This window comes from Lutra lutra, chromosome 4, assembly GCF_902655055.1.
Source record: "Lutra lutra chromosome 4, mLutLut1.2, whole genome shotgun sequence".
In the NCBI taxonomy this organism is placed as follows: domain Eukaryota; kingdom Metazoa; phylum Chordata; class Mammalia; order Carnivora; family Mustelidae; genus Lutra; species Lutra lutra.
Window position 1 is genome coordinate 164090786 of NC_062281.1, and position 17630 is coordinate 164108415.

The following is a 17630-nucleotide window of genomic DNA, read 5'->3' on the forward strand; positions in this document are numbered from 1 at the left end:
CATTTCGTTTCTCCAGAGAAGAACCTTTCAGCTTCAATCCCAAGGTAAAAATGCAATATATGTGTGGCCTACCGGGGTCAAGCTTCCTTTCACAGATTTTCATTGTTTGTAGCCTCACACCTCACTCCTACCCTGTGTTTCATGCACTGTCCCTGAGCCCTGGGCTTTCCCCATTTCTCCAAGAGTAGGCCTCCAGTGTGGGAGATGCTCCATGCCTGGCTGGTGTGTGGGGAGACGCTCTTCATTTCAATGTCCATTTTTGGTTCCGTGCTTCACACCCCCTTCTCTCCAAGTCCTGCACCTCTCTCCAGGGCTCTGCTCCGAGGTGTTCCATTCAGTGTGTCCTATGTGTGGTTTCCTCACCTTCTTCCGTCAGCTTTCCATCTCTGAAATATGTCTTCAGTCTTCTTGGATGCTAATGTTCCTCTCCCAGTCTCACATTCATACATTTTTGTCTCTTCATTGTCCTTTACTGGGGTCTGAGGAGGCAGAGGGAATATTGTGTGCATCTTAACCTGGAATTCTGCCGCTGGTTTATAAGATCAAGGATTTGAAGCAGTGGACGTGGGCAGAAAGGAGAAATGTGAGACTCGGGAAAAGCCAGACCGAGGCTTGAAAGTAGTCTTTATTCATCCGAGCCGCACACACGTTCGGTATGGAAGACAGGGCTGCCGTCACCGCTGGAAGACTACTTGTGGCGATCATCTTCTCCCAAGCTCCACATTTTAGCTTTGTACAGCGTGATATCGTTGTAGACCCTGAAGTGGTTCAGCCTGCGGTCATCACGTTCCGGGTTGACCTAGATAAGAGGACGCAGGCATCAAAAGGAAGCCTCTGTGGGGAAGGGACCACTGGGATTTGTCATTGTGAGGACCTGGGCTCCAGTGTGTGGCCTCCAGGTCTCCTGGCGCAACCTTGTTTGGGAATGGAAATGACAGCATTTACATCAAAACAGTTATAACCTAGGCCGAGTTGCTGCACTATCCTTCCCACACCTGCGACGGAGGCCACACCTCTGGACTCTTGGTCCTCTGGAACGTGAGCCCCAGGAGGGCGGCTGCTGTACCTGTTTCAGTCACTGCTTATCCCCAACACCTAGAACAGTGTCCAGCACACACTAGAGGTTCAGGACACATTTGTCTCTGAAAGAATGGATGTTGTTGATATGGTTACACAGGGGACTAAGAGTGAGCACTCGGACACATAAATCTGATAGAAGCTCTAAGATGAACTCAGGCAATTAAAGGATACATTTCCATCAAATGTTACTAGGAGAGCAGAAGCTGAGAGGTGTTTGAGTGTGGCTTCTCCAGTGTCCCAGTATTGGGACGGGGGTTGTCTGTCCAGGGTGAGGTTCTGCTAGGGGGCAGGGAGCCCTAAGTTAAATTTGGGCTGATCAAGCCTCTTCGGCCCCCAGTCGTATCACTCTGAATCTCTGGCTTAATTCCTTTTTATGGTTGCACAACACCTGTATCTAACTTTTGGGGCCTGTACTTTCTTACTCTGACACCAGCGCCATCCGACAGCACAGTCCCTATGTTTGTGACGAACAGGCGTGGCGTGTTTGTAGACCCAACACAACTCACAGCGATGGCTGATGGCTGGCACACACAGTCACTTATCGGCCAGGCCTGGGAGGGCTGGAGCGGGGCAGGGCTGGCCGGGGCACCCCCACTGCCCTGCCCTGAGACATGTGGGTCAAAGATGCATTCCCACATGCCCACTCTGTACCCATGGGGGCCAGCCTTTCCTCTTTAAGAAAATGAAGAACAGTGAATTAAATTATTTGTGTTTTGTAGTAATTTTTAAAGTTGGTTGAATATCTAACTCAGATAATTTGTCTTTCCCTTCACAATCCTCCAGCACCCCCCCCCAATTCACTCTTAAGTCAGTCCCCCACCCATCCTCCTCCTCTGTCTGTTTGAGCACTGCTCTTTTGGGACTCAGTCCCCCTGGGAAGGTGGGGTGCTCCCGCTGGACCCAATTCCTATCTCCCAGTGTCCTCTCTTCAGGGTGAGTCCCACATCTGAAGAGGAGCTGTTGTAAAGGAGAAGCTTTTTACTTAATCAATCCTTCCCTCCCTCCCTTCCTTCCTCCTTTTCTCCCCTTCCTTCCCTCCTTCCTCCCTCTCTCACCTTCCTTCCCTCCTTCCTTCCTTCTTTTCTTCCATCCTTCCTCCCTCCCTTCCCCCCTTCTTCCCGAGCTATTTATTCCAATTTCCCTGCAGCAGCCCTGCGGCAGACCCACATGCCCCAGACTGGAGCCATATAAATGGGAGAGAAGGCAAGGCCCCAGAGTAGAAAGGTAAGAACCACAGGATGTGGCAGTCTTGGGAAGGGTGCACGCTCAGTAGAGGAGGACAACCAGGCATTGCCCTAAGCAGTTTAGACACAGTGTCTCTGTTAATCCCCACAATACACCTTCAAGGACCAGTATTATTATTCCCATTTTAAGGTAGGTAACTGGGAGTTGAGAGGTTCAGGTCCCACAGCTAGAAAGTGGAGCTGGGATTTGAACTCCGCTGTCTGGCTCTAGAGCCACCATGTTACACTGATACACAGAATTGAGCTGACTGGTGCGGAAGCTGGAGGCACGCGGTGCCCCAGGAGCAGGAGGGAAAGGTGCCCAAATCTGCCTGGTGGGGAACACCAGGTGCACATCCCTTACTGGGGCTTTATAAAGAGGTGACTCCTTAGCAGTCCTGAAGGACGAGGAGGACCTCCGGGAGGAGTATAGGTTTGTGGTCAGGAGGCAGGCTGCGGGAGGCATCCGCTAAGGAGACAGGGTGTACGAGATCCTGGTGCCTTTGAGGGACCGCAGGACGTTCTGCCGAAGCTGAGGAAGAGCGTCTCCAGCTTCACATCAGGCACCAAATACAGAGATGGACTAAAAGCCAAGTGTTAAAAAGAACACAACAACTTGGGGAAAAATCTGAAAGGAAAGCCAGTCACCTGGCTACTCTGAATATTGAAGGCTTTCCTAAACAAGGCACAAATCCCAGAAACAGTGACGGAAAAGGCTGGTGCATTTAACTTAAAAATTAAGACAGTCTATGTGATCAAAGACGTGGGAAAGTTAAAAGACAAATGTGGCAGGAAGTTCAAACTGTCCTCCTACCGAAGCCCTATCTCATTGCAGGATGACAACACGCTGATGATCACATTTCCCAGGCTCTTGGCAGCTCCCGGGCCTTTCCGATCCAACAAGGGGCATGTTACCAGCGTTCCCATTTTACAGATAAAGGAATAGAACTCTGTGAGGTCACGGTATGTGCCCAACCACCCTGCTAGTCACTGGCAGAGCAGACCCAGGCAGTCACCAGCAAGCTTTGTCTGGTCCACACCTAGATGATGTCTGCTATGTGTCGGGCACTGCTCTAAGCACCTTACAAATTAACTAGCGCATTCTGTAATATCTCTGCTATCTCCATATTACGCTGAGGACATGGAGTCATGGAAGAGCTTTGTGACTTACCCAAGGTCACACAGCTAGTAAGTGGCAGCCAGAGTTCAGATCCAGGCAGTCTGGCCTCATCTATTATTCTCTTAACCAATGGCCTCTGTTGCCTCTTGCTTCCTAGGTAAAGGAGCCACACTTACCAAGGGCTCTGAGTCCCATCCGATTTCTTGGCTTTCGGTCTGTGTCTCTGTGTATTTCTTCCTTGGCCCGAGGGCAGCGTGGTGGATGAGATTTAGAAACCTGGCTGGGAAAGTAGGCATGAGTTATGGAGGAGGCAGGCTTTGGGGCCGAGAGTTCCTGTGCCCTTTACTCAAGCCACAGGCTTCCCTAGAGACACAGTGCCCAGACTTGGGGGCCCTGCCAAGGCCTTGCAAGGCTCATCTTTCCACAAATATTTGTTGAGCACAAACTTGTACCAGGCACTCTTCTGGACCCCAGAGGCAGAGCAGAGTGTGATGAACATGGTCCCTGCTCTCCTGAAGTGTGTGGTCTCGGTGGGGCACAGGGTACACAATGCCCAAGGGGACAAACAAATCTGAGGGTGATGCCAGCTGTGAGGCAGGAGGAAGCTAAGGGGCATGCAGAGGTGGAGACCAGGGTCTGGATGCCAAGCAGGAGCCATTCCTGAGACAGAGGCAGAGGAAAAGCACAGTACAGGCAGCAAGAACAAAGGCCCTGAGGCACAAGAAAGCTGGGCCAAAGTGGCTATGGCAGAGTGAGGAGGAGGGCTGTAAACCGGCCAAATCCTCCATATGGCTATAGGAATGACTGCCAACCCCACGCTGATCTCTAACTCCACAGTTTGCGGGCTTACAAAGATTTCATTTCCAATTTCCACCCTATCAAGTCTCAATTTGAGAGGCAATTTGACATGGGAAGAACCTGTGCTTTGTAGTCAGACAGTCCTGGCCCTTCCGCTACCAGCCTGACGGGTGGTTTAACTTCTCTGGTCCTCACTCTGCTCATCTGGAAAATGGGGAGGCCAATATCTACCTTAGCAAGATGACTGAGCATGAAGACCTGGCCCCAGGCTGAGCTTATCTGTGATATAAATAGTTCGCAGTACACTCCTGGCTCACTTTCAGGTCCCTCGCTGACTGTTACTCTCTCTGCCACTGCCCAGCCCCAGCTCCTCTCCTTTCCTCTAGCTGGGCTGGTCTCTTCACCACAGATAACGTCCCACTTCCTCTGACAAGCTCTAGGAGTCTATCTGCTTGGCTGTCTCCGCTATGCTCTGAGATCCTCCCTCCTCCAGCCCACCCCACCTTCTTACCCTGTCCTCCTAGAGAAACTTTACCTCTTCGCTCCATCAAATTCTACTCTAAATGCGGAGGGAGGCGAGCTTGCCAGGAAGGATTGGGCTTTCCATCAAATACCTCTCCCATCATTCCTGAGCGTGGTCCCGCCCACTTGGAGACCACAGCCATGCCCAGCTACCCGCCTCCTTGGGCTGTGCTGCTCTCTTTCATTTCTGCGCCTTTCCATGTAACTCAGAGCGTCCTACTGGTCTTCTCTACCTGACCTACTCCACCTCAGCCTGTTACCACCTCCTCCAAGACAACTTCTCAGAACTCCACAACCTGTCTAGGGCACCTGTTTTCTCCGTTGTTGCCATCCCAATTTTATTCTCTATTTACTCATCCGTCTCCTTCACTGTGGTGTAAGGTCTCCACCTCCCCACCCCCTGCCCCATCAGAGTGACTGTCACATGGTAATAATGAAAGTAATAGCATTTCTTGATCACCATGTACTATACTGTTCTATGCTCTCAGTACTTGGCTTATTCTGTTGAATCCTCACAACAATGTGAGAGATAGGCTCAGGGAGGGCAAAAAAACACAGTTAATGAGTGGCTGAACCAGGATTTGAACTCCATTAAAATGACTTCAGAACCTCTGCTTGTCACAATGAAATGTTTGATGAATGAATATATAAATGCATTGCTAAGACCATTAGGAGCATTTTTCTTGGCCTGACAGTCAATGAACTGGCCATATGGTTGAATATATTGGTCTCCTGTGAGCTTCATGAGTGTGAGTCCAGTGTTTAGATGATCAAAATGTTGCCCCAAGTTAACACTACCCTGAAGTTCTCTCCAGCCAGCTGCCTATCGGGCTCTATTGGTGGTGTTCACAAAGCCCAGGACTTACCATCTGCAGGTTCCTCCAGGTTATCATGCCAAGACATGGGCTTTCTGGTGATTGTGTGAACTAGAGAAAAACAGCATCACAGGTTCACGTTACAACATGAACATCCCGCCCTCTTGACGACTCATCCGAGCCAGACACCTGCTAAGCATTTTTCCAAGTGTCTGCCACATGTCAGGTATTGTGCTGGGCGCTAGGGAATGAGGCTCTCAGGGACTTCACAGTCCAGAGTGGCACTATCCAGGACAGTGGCCACCAGTCACATGTGGCTACTTGCATTTCAATGGTTAAAATTAAATACACTTAGAAATCCATTCCGCAGGCACACTAGCTACATTTCAAGGGCTCCGTTGCCACATGGGGCTAATGGCTCCCATTCCGGGCAGCACAGCTATGAAACGTTTCATCGTTGCTGAATATTCTCTCAAACAGTGCTAGTCTACAGGGATGCAGACACACCAGGTAGCCAAACAAGGTTAGACCCATGGTGATATATCTCCTGGAGGCTGTGTGACAGCAGAGGTGCAGAATCCACAGACATCCATTCAACTCATAATTACCGATGCCCAGGAGACAGGGCTGTGAATGGAGGCGGTTCCTGTACTTCCTGAGCTTCTTATTTGCGGTGACAGACAATAAACAAATAAATACCTGGGCAAAATAAGTGAGCTGTAGAACAGTAAAGCCCATTACATGGGTAGAGTGTGGATGGTCAGGTGGGGGTGACAGGTCTCTAAGGAAATGTGCCATGTGAGCAGAGCTCCGGATAAAGTGAGGGAATCCAAGAGTGAGCTTGGTGAGTTTGAGAAACATCAAGAAGACCAGAGTAATTCTGTGGCATGAGCTAAGTTGAGGGTAGTAGGAAATGAGCAGAAGCCAGAAGAAACCAGTGGTCTCCAAAATTATTTTTTACCTCAGACTCCTACCAGTAAAAAAACTCTGAGCACACACCTAATACATGTGTATTTATATGTCTCTATGTACTATGAGCAGTATAATTTCTTTCTTTATATCTAAAAGTAAACATAAATACAAATTCTAGCAGACATATGAGTATTAATTCTAGTATTTCCTCACTTTATTCCAATGGATCGCACTAATCATGTACCCAAGGGACATGAGCTTGGAGACCTAGAAAGACTGAACGTTACCCAAAGAGATAATTTAAATTGTAGAAATGCATCAAGTTTAAACAGAATTGCACTGCTGATTTGTTTTCCTGAAATTGGCTGGGAGTTCCAGGGGAAAACCAGGTGAGTTCTGTGTAAAATGAAGACATTACATTTTCTGTGCTCTCCCCTCAAGCCCAACACACAGGGTAACTCTGTGAGACGGTATGCTACTTAGCTTGACTGTTGTAATCATTTCACTGTATATGTATATCAAAACATCATGTTCTAGAACTTAAATATATACAAGTTTTATCTAGAAAATGACCTTACATTTTCTCTGCATAGCTGAGCTGCAGTGGACTACAGTTAATTGGGCCCAGAATTTGGGAGAGAAGTTCTGGAAGAAGAAACAATGATTACGAAGGTAACAAGACGGGGAAAGGTGTGATGTATTTAGGAAATCCATTTATTGAGACGTGGTGGGAGAGAAGGGAGCATGTGCCTGGTGCAGAATAGGCACTAAAATATTTATTAAAGGAGCAGCATGTGGCTGGGGAGAGGAGTCCCGAGGAGGCTGGGTGGGCAGCAGAGCTGGATCCACAGGGGTCTTACGCACTGACAGGTTTAAACCTTGTTTCAGAAGCTGGGGGCCCCTGAGGGTCTTAAAGAGGGACCGATGGGATCGAACTCATTTTTAGCATAGCTCCAGCCGGAAGTGGTGTGGGCGACAGTGAGTTTGGAGGAAGAGGGTAGTTAAGAACCCATCCCATCACTGCGGACAGAAGTGAGAAGGGTCCCGCTGAGGCTTGGCGGGGAGGCTGGAGAGAGGGATGGACTCAGGCCCTAATTAGAGGGGGGAAGCAAGTGAGGGGAGGTGGAGAGGTCTCCACGAACACCACAGTCTTTCACTGAGGTCAGAACACTGGAAGGGTCGGTCAGGTGAGAGAAATGTTAAGGAATAGCCAGGACTGCGACCACTTCGATGTGTGCAGTGAGGGAGAGACTGAGGATGACTTCCAGCCTGGGACAGAAAACGACTGCAGTACCTTCTCCTCAAACAAGATACTCTGGAGTAGCGGCAGGTGGGGGACATGGGCAGGATGCCCCCAGTTTTACAACTGGTGAGTTTAAGGGACCCATGGCCTGTCCAGGGGAAGAGAGCTGGGTGGTAGTTGGGGGCGTGGGTCTGGGTTTCCATCTGAGATCCAGGGGCATTCAGGGGCACTGCTCAAGGAATGTGCCAGGTGAGGAGTGGGGGCAGAGCTGGTTTATCAGAGGGGCACTGTGGGCCCTGAGCCCAGCACCACCACCCTCCCTCCGGAAGTTTCCCAACATTTAAGACAATATGAAAAGCCTGGAAAAACAAACTAGCTTATTTACAACACAAACACAACTAGCTTATTAACGACAAACCGAAACACAACAACAAAACAGAACATAAAACCCTACAGGATGTAATTATTTAGAAAGCAAAATTTCAAAAAGTCTTTCAAACTTGACCACGAAAATACTATTTAATCGTGATGTGTGTGCATTTTTTCTTTAAGATTATTTATTTATTTGACAGACAGAGATCACAAGTAGGCAGAGAGGCAGACAGAGAGAGAGGAGGAAGCAGGCTCCCTGCCACGCAGAGAGCCCGATGCGGGGTTCGATCCCAGGACTCTGGGATCATGACCTGAGCGGAAGGCAGAGGCTTTAAGCCACTGAGCCACCCAGGCGCCCCGAGGTGTGTGCATTTTAATACATTAAAGTATTTGGTGGGATGTGGAGCGAAACCCTCCCCTATTCTCCCACCTCCTGAAATCTAGGGAGAGGGGCGAGGTCAGAGAAGGCGTCTTCTACTGTGCTCAGCCCCGCATCCCCACCCCACACCCCCGCCCCGCACCCCCACGGCCCCTCCTTCCTGGGAAAGCTCACCCAGTCCTCTACCTCCGCCCCGGGGCGCCCCTCACCTTTGCGGAGGGGATTCACGTGGTACTGTGTGTAGAGTTTCTGGGTTCGAAGCTCTTTGAGGTATAATTCCCGCAGGATCTGGTTCTGATGGACCTCATCTAGGAGCACTTTCTCTTTTTGGCGTCCGGCCATGGCTTTGGCGGTGCTGGGTGCGCTCTTACCCCTTTCTCCCTGCGCTCCAGACGCCCGCCTGGGAGCAGGGCGGAGCGCCGTCTCCAGGTAACCGCGTCCCACACTGTCTCCCGGCAACAGCGTCCGGGATTACAGCCTCCCTTTGACAACCACCCCCCAAAACACCCTCCCGGGGGCCGCCCATCCCCCCTACCCCGCCCGCACCTTCCAGAACCTTATTTCTGAGCCCGCTTGCTTCCTAAGCCCAAAGCCTGACTGACAACTCACCTTGCCCAGCCTCTCAAGATCCAGTCTGGTTCCTAGGACCAACCCCACATACGGCCAGGAGAGAACACAGGTCCAGCAGCAGACCCAGGAGGTAATGGACTTGATTGGACCTCACCTTGGACAGTCATTTCCTAAAAAAGTTTTGGGAAGGAGTCAGAAACCTCTCCCTTCTTAAAGCAGATGACTAGAAAGGAAACTCTCAATGTCTGTCTCACAAAACAGAGGAGGTTTCAAATTTGACAAGTTATTCTGGCCCTTATCATCCGTGGGATAATATAGACAGAAGAACCCTTTACTTTTGGGAGGGGGTGTTTTAAAGATTTTATTTATTTATTAGTCAGGGAGAGAGAGAGAGAGAGTGAGTGTGAGTACACACTGGGGAACGACAGGCAGAGGGAGAAGCAGGCTCCTCGGGAGCTAGGACCCTCAGGTGGAACTCGATTCCAGGACCCTGGGATCATGACCTGAGCTGAAGGCTGCTGCTTAACCTACAGAGCCACTCAGGTGTCCCAAGAAGAGCACTTTCCTGATGTAAGGGACTTGGGGACTTTATAGTTTATTTATTTAAAAAATTCAACTGTGGTAAAATACATAACGTAAAATTTACCATTAGAATCATTTTTAAGGATATAATTCAGTGGTGTTAAGTATATTCACATTGTGTGAAACCAATTTCCAGAATTTTTTGATACTCAGTAAACAACTTCCCATGGCCCGCTCCCCCATAGCCTCTGGAAATTGCCATTGCACTTTCTGTATGAATTTGACTACTCTAGATACCTCATATAATACAGTTTGACTCCAAAGCCCATGCTCTTTTCCATTAAGTACTTCGCTGATTCATCTATCCATGCATTCATTCAGGGACACAGCATATTCAAGGATGTGTGTAGGTCTGGGGCAAGCCTGAACTCAGCTAGCTCCTTAAAGGCTCCTTGTTTTAGCTCCTGCTACTCCTTCTCCTTGGCCTGGAAGGCTCTTTCCCCTGTGTGTGTCTGGGGAGCACCTGTATATAACGAGCTCATGTACAGTGAGCTTCTTTCAAAAAGCTACTGAACTCCATAGCCCCTACTCCAGCTTTTCTCTGTGACATGCTCTGCTCCAAATCTGTAGTTACCAGACTATTTTACTAAAATTCTTTGTTTACATGTAAGTTACTTGAGAATGAGAAATTATATTGGGTCCATCTCTCCATGACGAGTACCTGGCCTACTATGGGCAGATATGGGTGTTTGGTAAAGGTTTGCTGGCTGTTTGGATGTCTGCTCAGTTAGTACTGGGATTTTCTTCTGCTTACATCATTACATAAACCCTCGCATGATTCAGAAACGCAAACAGATTCTATTACACCAGGACTGAACTAGAGAAGCCCTTTGTTATTTATTGTGAGCCATACCTGGGTCCCTTTTTCTAGCAAGGCTCAAACGGCCTCTGAAGTCTTCACTGTCTTCCTAAGCCTAAGTAGGAATGAATCATCATTCTGCTCAGGAGCTGCCTTGCTAACTCTGGGACAACTAGCAAAGGCTGTATCGGTCCCCAGCTAAACTGACCTTTCTTCAGCCCCGGCTTTGTGGTCCAGCAACCCTCCCTCCATACAGGAAGGACTATGACTAGGAGGAGGCTCAGAAGGAAGGGAGTCACTGCAGCTTCATCTTCCCTCCACTCCAGCCCCGCATTATTATATTTCCCAGGTGCCTTTGAACACCTCATAGCCCAGCCCAGTGGAGGCCAGTCCAATGACTCTCTGGGGCTAGCTTCTGCTTACCTGGGGATATTCTAGGCCATCCTTCTAAACTCTGAGACTATTTATTGAAAAACACAGGGGAGTTGAAAAACACGATGGTCTTCTCCTCTAGCTTCTCAGTTGTTGTCTGAGGGTTCAGATTTTTCTTGAAATCTGTGTTACCTCTCCATTAGGAGCAGATGCAGAGACTCAGCTAACAGGGAAATCAACTAGAAAAATATAATAGAAAATGTCATTCACATTAACAAAAAACGGCTATCTAGGAATTAACCTAATAAAGAATGAATGAACATTTTATGAAGAAAAAAAAATTGAAACTATCCATATCATACAAAAGGTCCTAACTAATAATCAGCATCGTATGCCGGTGAGCCGCTGTGCAACACTTAGAGCCACAAACGAGACGCGCTACAGCCATGAGGGCAGATCTTAAAACAGCAGCGATTGAAAAAAAGTTATAAAAGGCTAAGGTTTATAATATAATACTATGCCCTAAAACTACAAACAGACCAATTCTATATGGTACAAGATTGATTCTGCATGGTACAGAGTGAGTGTGTATTGGGGTAAGGAGATCAGAGAGCCACCCAGGCTTGTAAATAAAACAAGATTTTTTTTCCTTCTGGGCTTCCCCAACTGCTACAGACATTTAAATGCAGGGCCTGGGTATGGAGCAGTGCTGGACTGTGATTCTTTGAGAGAAGGGAGACAAAGGAGATGAGCCCTATAGTTGTTCCAAATTTCTGCCTGGAGACATTTTCTCAAAAATGCAGGGAAGGCGAACCCAAGCTAAGCAGGTGATAATGGCCTAGTTGAGGAGATACAGACTAATGTTCAGGAGTGTGAGGCAGCTGAAAATTTGTGGAGCCGATAACTGGAGGGAGGGGTGAGGGAGAGAGCGAGAGAGAGCCAGAAATGTGCATGGAAACCCTTTGAGTCTTTCCTGATACTAAAAAGGGAGAAACTCGGTGAAGGAATGACTGGGAAGCTGTGAGCCGAGCAACAACCAGAATTCATACAGGACTGAGAAAAAACTGAGTTCTGACCAGACAAGGTAGAGAGTCCTCAGTGAGGGTGTTGGGTGGAGACCCCCAAAAGTTAACACCTTAGTAAAAAGACTAAGCTAGGCTTAGAGAAAAGGTTGCTCTAGGCTTTCCCTAACAAAGCTTCAAAACAAGGCTCTGAAAGTATCAGATAGATCCACAGAAGGGGCCAGTCTGTCTCCAGGAAAAATTTCCAACACATCTTAAAGAAAGACAACAAAGGGGCACCTGGGTGGCTCACTTGTTAAGCATCTGCCTTCAGCTCAGGTCATGATCCCAGGGTCCTGGGATCAAGCCCCGCATTGGGCTCTCTGCTCAGTGGGGAGCCTGCTTCTCCCTCTCCCACTCCCCCGGCTTGTGTTTCCCTCTCTCGCTCACTGTATCTCTCTCTGTCAAATAATAAATAAAATCTTTAAAAAAAAAAAAAGAAAGAAAGAAAGACAACAAAACCCAGCACTCAGCAATATAACATTCACAAAGGACAGCATCAATTGAAAATTATTAGCAAAGCAGACAGTTTTAGTAAGGAAATGTGACCCATAGCCAGGAAAAAAAGCAACATAGGAATTTGAAAACTTAAACAAAATGGATAACTTCTGTGAAGGCATAGATTTCCAGAACTGACAAAAAAAGAAAAAAAAAAGGAAATGGAAAATCTACATAGCTTTATATCTATTTTTTAAAATTCAATTTTTTAAAGATTTTATTTATTTATTTGACAGAGAGATCACAAGTAGGCAGAGAGGCAGACAGAGAGAGAGGAGGAAGCAGGCTTCCCGTTGAGCAGAGAGCCTGATGTGGGGCTCGATTCCAGGACCCTGAGATCATGACCTGAGCCGAAGGCAGCGGCTTAACCCACTGAGCCACCCAGGTGCCCCTAAAATTCAATTTTTGATTGAAAACTTCCCCTAATATACCCTCCAGGCCCAGATGGATTCTCTGGTCAATCTGTCAAGCATATAATGATGAAAATTCTACTCCTACCCAAATGCTTTCAGAAAACAGGAGTGGAAAAAGTATTTCCCAACTAATTTTTTTGTCATTTTAATTTTTTAATTAAAAAAATTTCTTTTAAAGTAAGCTGTACACCCATCAATGTGGGGGCTTGAACTCACGACCCTAAGACCAAGAGTCACATGCTTTACTGAATGAGCTAGCCAGATGCCCCATTTCCTAACTCATTTTGAGGTCAACATTACATCAGCACTAAAACCAGCCAATTATTACAAAAAAAAAAAACAAACTAAAATACGCCTTGCAAACATAGGTAAAATATTGTAAAAGATGTAAAAATTCTTAACTAAGTATTAGAAAATTATATCCAGCAATATACAAAAAGATTAATATACCATAGTCAGATGGGTTTGTTCAAGGGATGTAAGGCTGGTTTAGTATTTGGAAATATCAATTCACCATATTAACAAATAAAAGAGAAAGACCATATGGTAGTCTCTACGTTTGGTAGATGCTAAGGAAATGTACAAGGGGAGAGCTGCCGGGTCCTTTGTGGGAGCCCTGGGCACCCTAACCTGTGACAACTCACAGTTACAAGTTAGGGATTCCTGATAAGCACATGTTTAAAAATCATAAGAGAAACTTTTTAATTGTGAAACATCACACATACACAGAAAAGTGCTTTCCTGCAGAACGGGTAGCTCATACTTATTTATCACAAGTACATACGTGTAACCATCACAGAAGCAGACAATAGAACATTAAGAGCACCCCAAGAAGCCTCTCTCACACCCCCACCTAAACCGTCTTCCGCTTTCTCCTCAAAGGTACCCCCTATCCTGACTCTTAACACCATAGATCACTTTGCCCATGTTTTCACTTTGTGTAAATGGACTCATACAATGTGCATGCTTTTGTGTTTGACTTCTTTTGCTCAAATTATGTTTGTGAAATTCATCTGTGCTGTTGTGTGGGGTTGCGGTTTCATTCCTGTGTACTGTTCACTTTTGTGACTATAACACAGTTTATTTATTCATTTTGCTACTAATGGACATGGGGCTGTTTCAATATGGACCATTACAAGTCACACACATTTTTGGTAGATGTCTCTTGATGCCCATGTGCAAACATTTTGTTGGCTGTATACTTGGGAGTGCATCTCATTATGGCTTTAATTTGTGTTCTTCTATTGACTAATGAGGTTGGCCAACTTTTCTGGTATGCTTATTGGTCATTTGAAGTTTTTTTTTGTGAAGTTCCTATTAAAAATCTTTTTCTATTTTTCTTTTGTATTGTTTGTCTTTTCCTTATTAATTTATTGGAGTTCTTTATAGAGTATTGATATACTAAGCCCTTTGGGAGCTGTATGTTCTGTAAATTTATTTTCTCACTGTATGGTTTTCCTTTTTAGACTCTTAGTGTTATTGTTTAGATAACTTAAAAGACACTTTATAGTATCTTCTTAAAATTTAAATGTGGTCGAATATATCAGTTTTTCCCTTTATGCTTTCTAAATGACACTGAAGACATTTTTTTCTAATTGATGTTGTGACAATATTTTCTTATATTACCTTCAAATCAGTACCGTTGAATAAAAATATGAAGCAAGCCACACAAGCAATTAAAAATTTTCTAGTATCTAATCAAAAGAGCAAAAAGAAGCAGATTCAACTAATTTAAAAGATGTTTTATTTAATACAATATCCAAATTATCATTTCAACATTTCAATATAAATACTGTTGAGATATTTTATTGTTTTTTTCATACTGTGTTTAAAATCCAGTGCAAATTTTATACTAGATAGTGTGTGTCAAGTGCTCAATAGCCAGGGGTGACCAGAGCAATTCTACATGATTTGTTTTTACTCTTTCACATTTATGTGTGTTTTACCTGAAGTTGATTTTTTAGTGTAGTTACATGGTAAGAATTGAGCTTAATTTTTTTCCATAGGAGTACTCAATGGACCAAGAACCAATTTATTGAAAAGTCCACCCATCCCCATGGTTCTACTATGATACTTTTGTCTTAAATCAAGTGTCCACATGTGTAGGAACCTGTGTCTGGACACTTCTATGCCACTTACCTATTTGTCCATGTTGGCACTACTACTATACTAACTTAATCAATATAATTTTTGTGACAAGTCCTGGTATCTGGTAGGAAAATTGTCCCTACCAGTTCTTAAGAGAGTCTTGGCTAATCTTGGCCCTTTTGCCTGTCCACCCAAATTATAATCAGCTTGTCAAGTTTCCTAAAAATTTTCTTGGTTTTTGATTGAGATTCCACTGAACCTATGTATCAATTTGAGGAAAGCACTTAAAAAAAAAAGTGTATCATCTATTCATCTGATGCTATCATCTGAGTAGGATCTGGATGTCTTTGCCTTCTAGGCTCTACTACCTGCCATTTTCTGGGGTACAGAGGTTCAACTTTCAGAGCTTTGATGATAAAATAATGGAGGGCCCCCCATCTTTTTGCAGGAGACATTTCTCCAAGTCAGAAAGTCCCTGGTAAGTTTCTACAATCCTAGGATGCAGAAAAATAGAGTCTTGGAGGAGCCAGACCATAACACCTTGAATCCCCATATGTCTATAATAGAGAACTTATGCTTTGTGTGTAATTTTTTAGGGGTCACCCATTCTTGCACTCAATTTAATCTAGGGCATATCAATAAGACTTAACTGCATAGAGATCAGATTAGAAGTTTTCCACTCACTCTTCTCTACTTTGTGTCACTGGTCTTGCTGTTTGTTCTGTGGTCACAGACCAAGTTCCACCGAGAAGCCAGTTAAAAATGTAGAAGCTCATTCAGGCTGGCTAATGGGGGAAGAGAGGAAAGAAACAGATTCTCTACAAAGCGGATCTTGTTAAAGGTGTCTCTGGCACCTTTAACAAGATGGATGTTGTTAAGGATGTTAAGGATGGAGACAAAATTCAGATAATAGTAAGATAATCAGGTTACTGCTGAAAACTCCATCATGGAAAAGGGATTCTGTAAGTAACAGAGCTTACCTTCCAACCTGAATGCTGGTCGGCAGTCTCTTGAATTCCCAGTGCTCACCAGGTCAGGCTCCTGGAGATCCACGGTCTTGGTAATTCTGGATGGCATCAGAACTGTCCCACTCCCAAGGAAATCATCTCTCCAAGATAAGATTTATGAATCACAGAAGTCTGGATGGGTTTGGACCAGACTTCAAAGATCTAGAAAGAAGGGCTGGAAGGGGGAGTAGGGGCAAAGACAAAGGAGTAAAAGGAAAGAGGAGCAAGATTACTAGAGCGGCGAGTGGATGGTTTGGAAGGAACAGTGGAAGATTTGGACCGGGAAACCTGTGAGGTAGGGTGGCAAGAAGGGATGGTTCTAGTCAGAGGAGGTAAAGTGGTAGAGTAGTAAGCTGAGAGAGGTAGATGGCGCTGGGGAGCAGTCTGAAAGTCACAAGAGTTAGATAGGAGAGGAAAGTGGGTTGGAAAACGAGAGCATAAGGGGGCAGAGTGGGCAGGAGTCTGGGGCTGAGATGAGGAAATCTGGGGCAGCTTTCTCATCATTTTTCCACATGACATTTCTCTAGTTACTCATCTTGGCAAAAAGGAGTAATTGGACATAAGCTCAAACACACCCCAGCATTTATCTCCACACAAGCCCTCACATACATCCCATGGCTGAATGCCCATTATGAGATGTATGTGCCCCGCCCTTCTGGGCACGTTAGCTGGCCCAGCAGCCAGGGAAATGGCACCAGGTGCTAGGTTGGAGGGTGATCACAGGAAATAGCAGAGAGAAGAAATGGGGCTGTAATATTAGTCCTTATTTCTTGGGATAACATGTAGTTTTGCCCCTTATTAGGCAAAGATCTATCCGAGGGCTGCGGTACAGTTAGAGGCTTGGGACCAAGAGAATGGATCTGAAGCAGGCGTGGGCAAAGTAAGGAGAAGTCTGTGCCTCCAGCTATTTGACGACATTTTTCAAAGCCCTTATACATCACTTACATCACTCCATGAATATTAGGTGATCAGAGATACTATGTCCATTTTACCAAAAAGGAACTAGATAAGCAGGCAGCAGGTGACAAAGCAGGTGTGACTGAAACTTGAGCCAAAACTTGGGGGATGGGGGCATGCAGGAGAGTACACCAAATGATACAGAGCACTGTCAGCATGACCTTCTCCCGTGTTTCTGGACACGATCTGGTAGGGGTGCTTCAGAACAGGGCTTTACAGTGTAACTGTATTCATGTATTCAGACATTCCATATTCTGACCACTACTTCCTGAACTTACTGTGTAATTACTCAGTTGTTCCCATGTCACTGGGGCTTACAACCATGGACTCTTTCTTCTTTTTAATTCTGATTCCCTTTTATCTTTATTTCTCTCTTTACCCACTTCAGAATCTATGATTCAGAATTTCACTGATTTTCTCATCATGGTTCTAAACTCTCTTGCCATATCCTTTTATTGTGCTTTCCTTGGGGAAAAACCCTAATATGGGTGATTCCAAAAATTTGGCTTGCTTGTTTGTTGAATGCTTCTGGAAAAAAATTTTTTCATACAATGTGGAAGATTAATACTAAATAATACACATCATATTCAATACCTATGAGAATGTTCATGGTGATATTGTTTATTAGAGTAAAAGAAAAATGGAAAACAACCTCAATGTTTACAAATAAGGACTTAGGTAAATTATGGTGCAGCCACGCCATAGAATATGAAAAGGAAATGTCCAGATGTAAAAAATAAGGAGAGGTAAGTACTTGAGGTGACATTGATGGGAGTTTAGGAAGGGGTGGGGTATGGATTATTGAAATTGTTAACGGCT

At 45.6% G+C, this 17630-nt stretch overlaps 1 protein-coding gene across 1 annotated transcript; it reads right to left on the reverse strand.

The window, feature by feature from the left end:
- Positions 1-571: 571 nt before the first annotated feature.
- CFAP144 (cilia and flagella associated protein 144) lies at positions 572-16381 on the reverse strand. The gene is made up of 8 exons (XM_047726655.1): positions 15828-16381; positions 10980-11026; positions 10839-10875; positions 9074-9204; positions 8674-8859; positions 5610-5669; positions 3600-3703; positions 572-799 (listed from the first exon to the last, which is right to left on the reverse strand). The coding sequence occupies exons 5-8, from the start codon at positions 8804-8806 to the stop codon at positions 689-691; spliced, it is 408 nt and encodes a 135-aa protein (XP_047582611.1). The 5' UTR covers positions 8807-8859; positions 9074-9204; positions 10839-10875; positions 10980-11026; positions 15828-16381; the 3' UTR covers positions 572-688.
- Positions 16382-17630: the final 1249 nt, after the last annotated feature.

What these genes read in the sequence shown, in the direction of transcription:
- CFAP144 (XM_047726655.1), bottom strand. Translation starts at nt 8,806, where the DNA reads ATGGCCGGACGCCAAAAAGAGAAAGTGCTCCTAGATGAGGTCCATCAG. An exon ending in CGTGAATCCCCTCCGCAAAG is followed by an intron (nt 5,670 to 8,673) that starts GTGAGGGGCGCC and finishes GTTTTTCTCTAG; the next exon opens with TTCACACAATCACCAGAAAG. An exon ending in GATGGGACTCAGAGCCCTTG is followed by an intron (nt 800 to 3,599) that starts GTAAGTGTGGCT and finishes CCTCTTATCTAG; the next exon opens with GTCAACCCGGAACGTGATGA.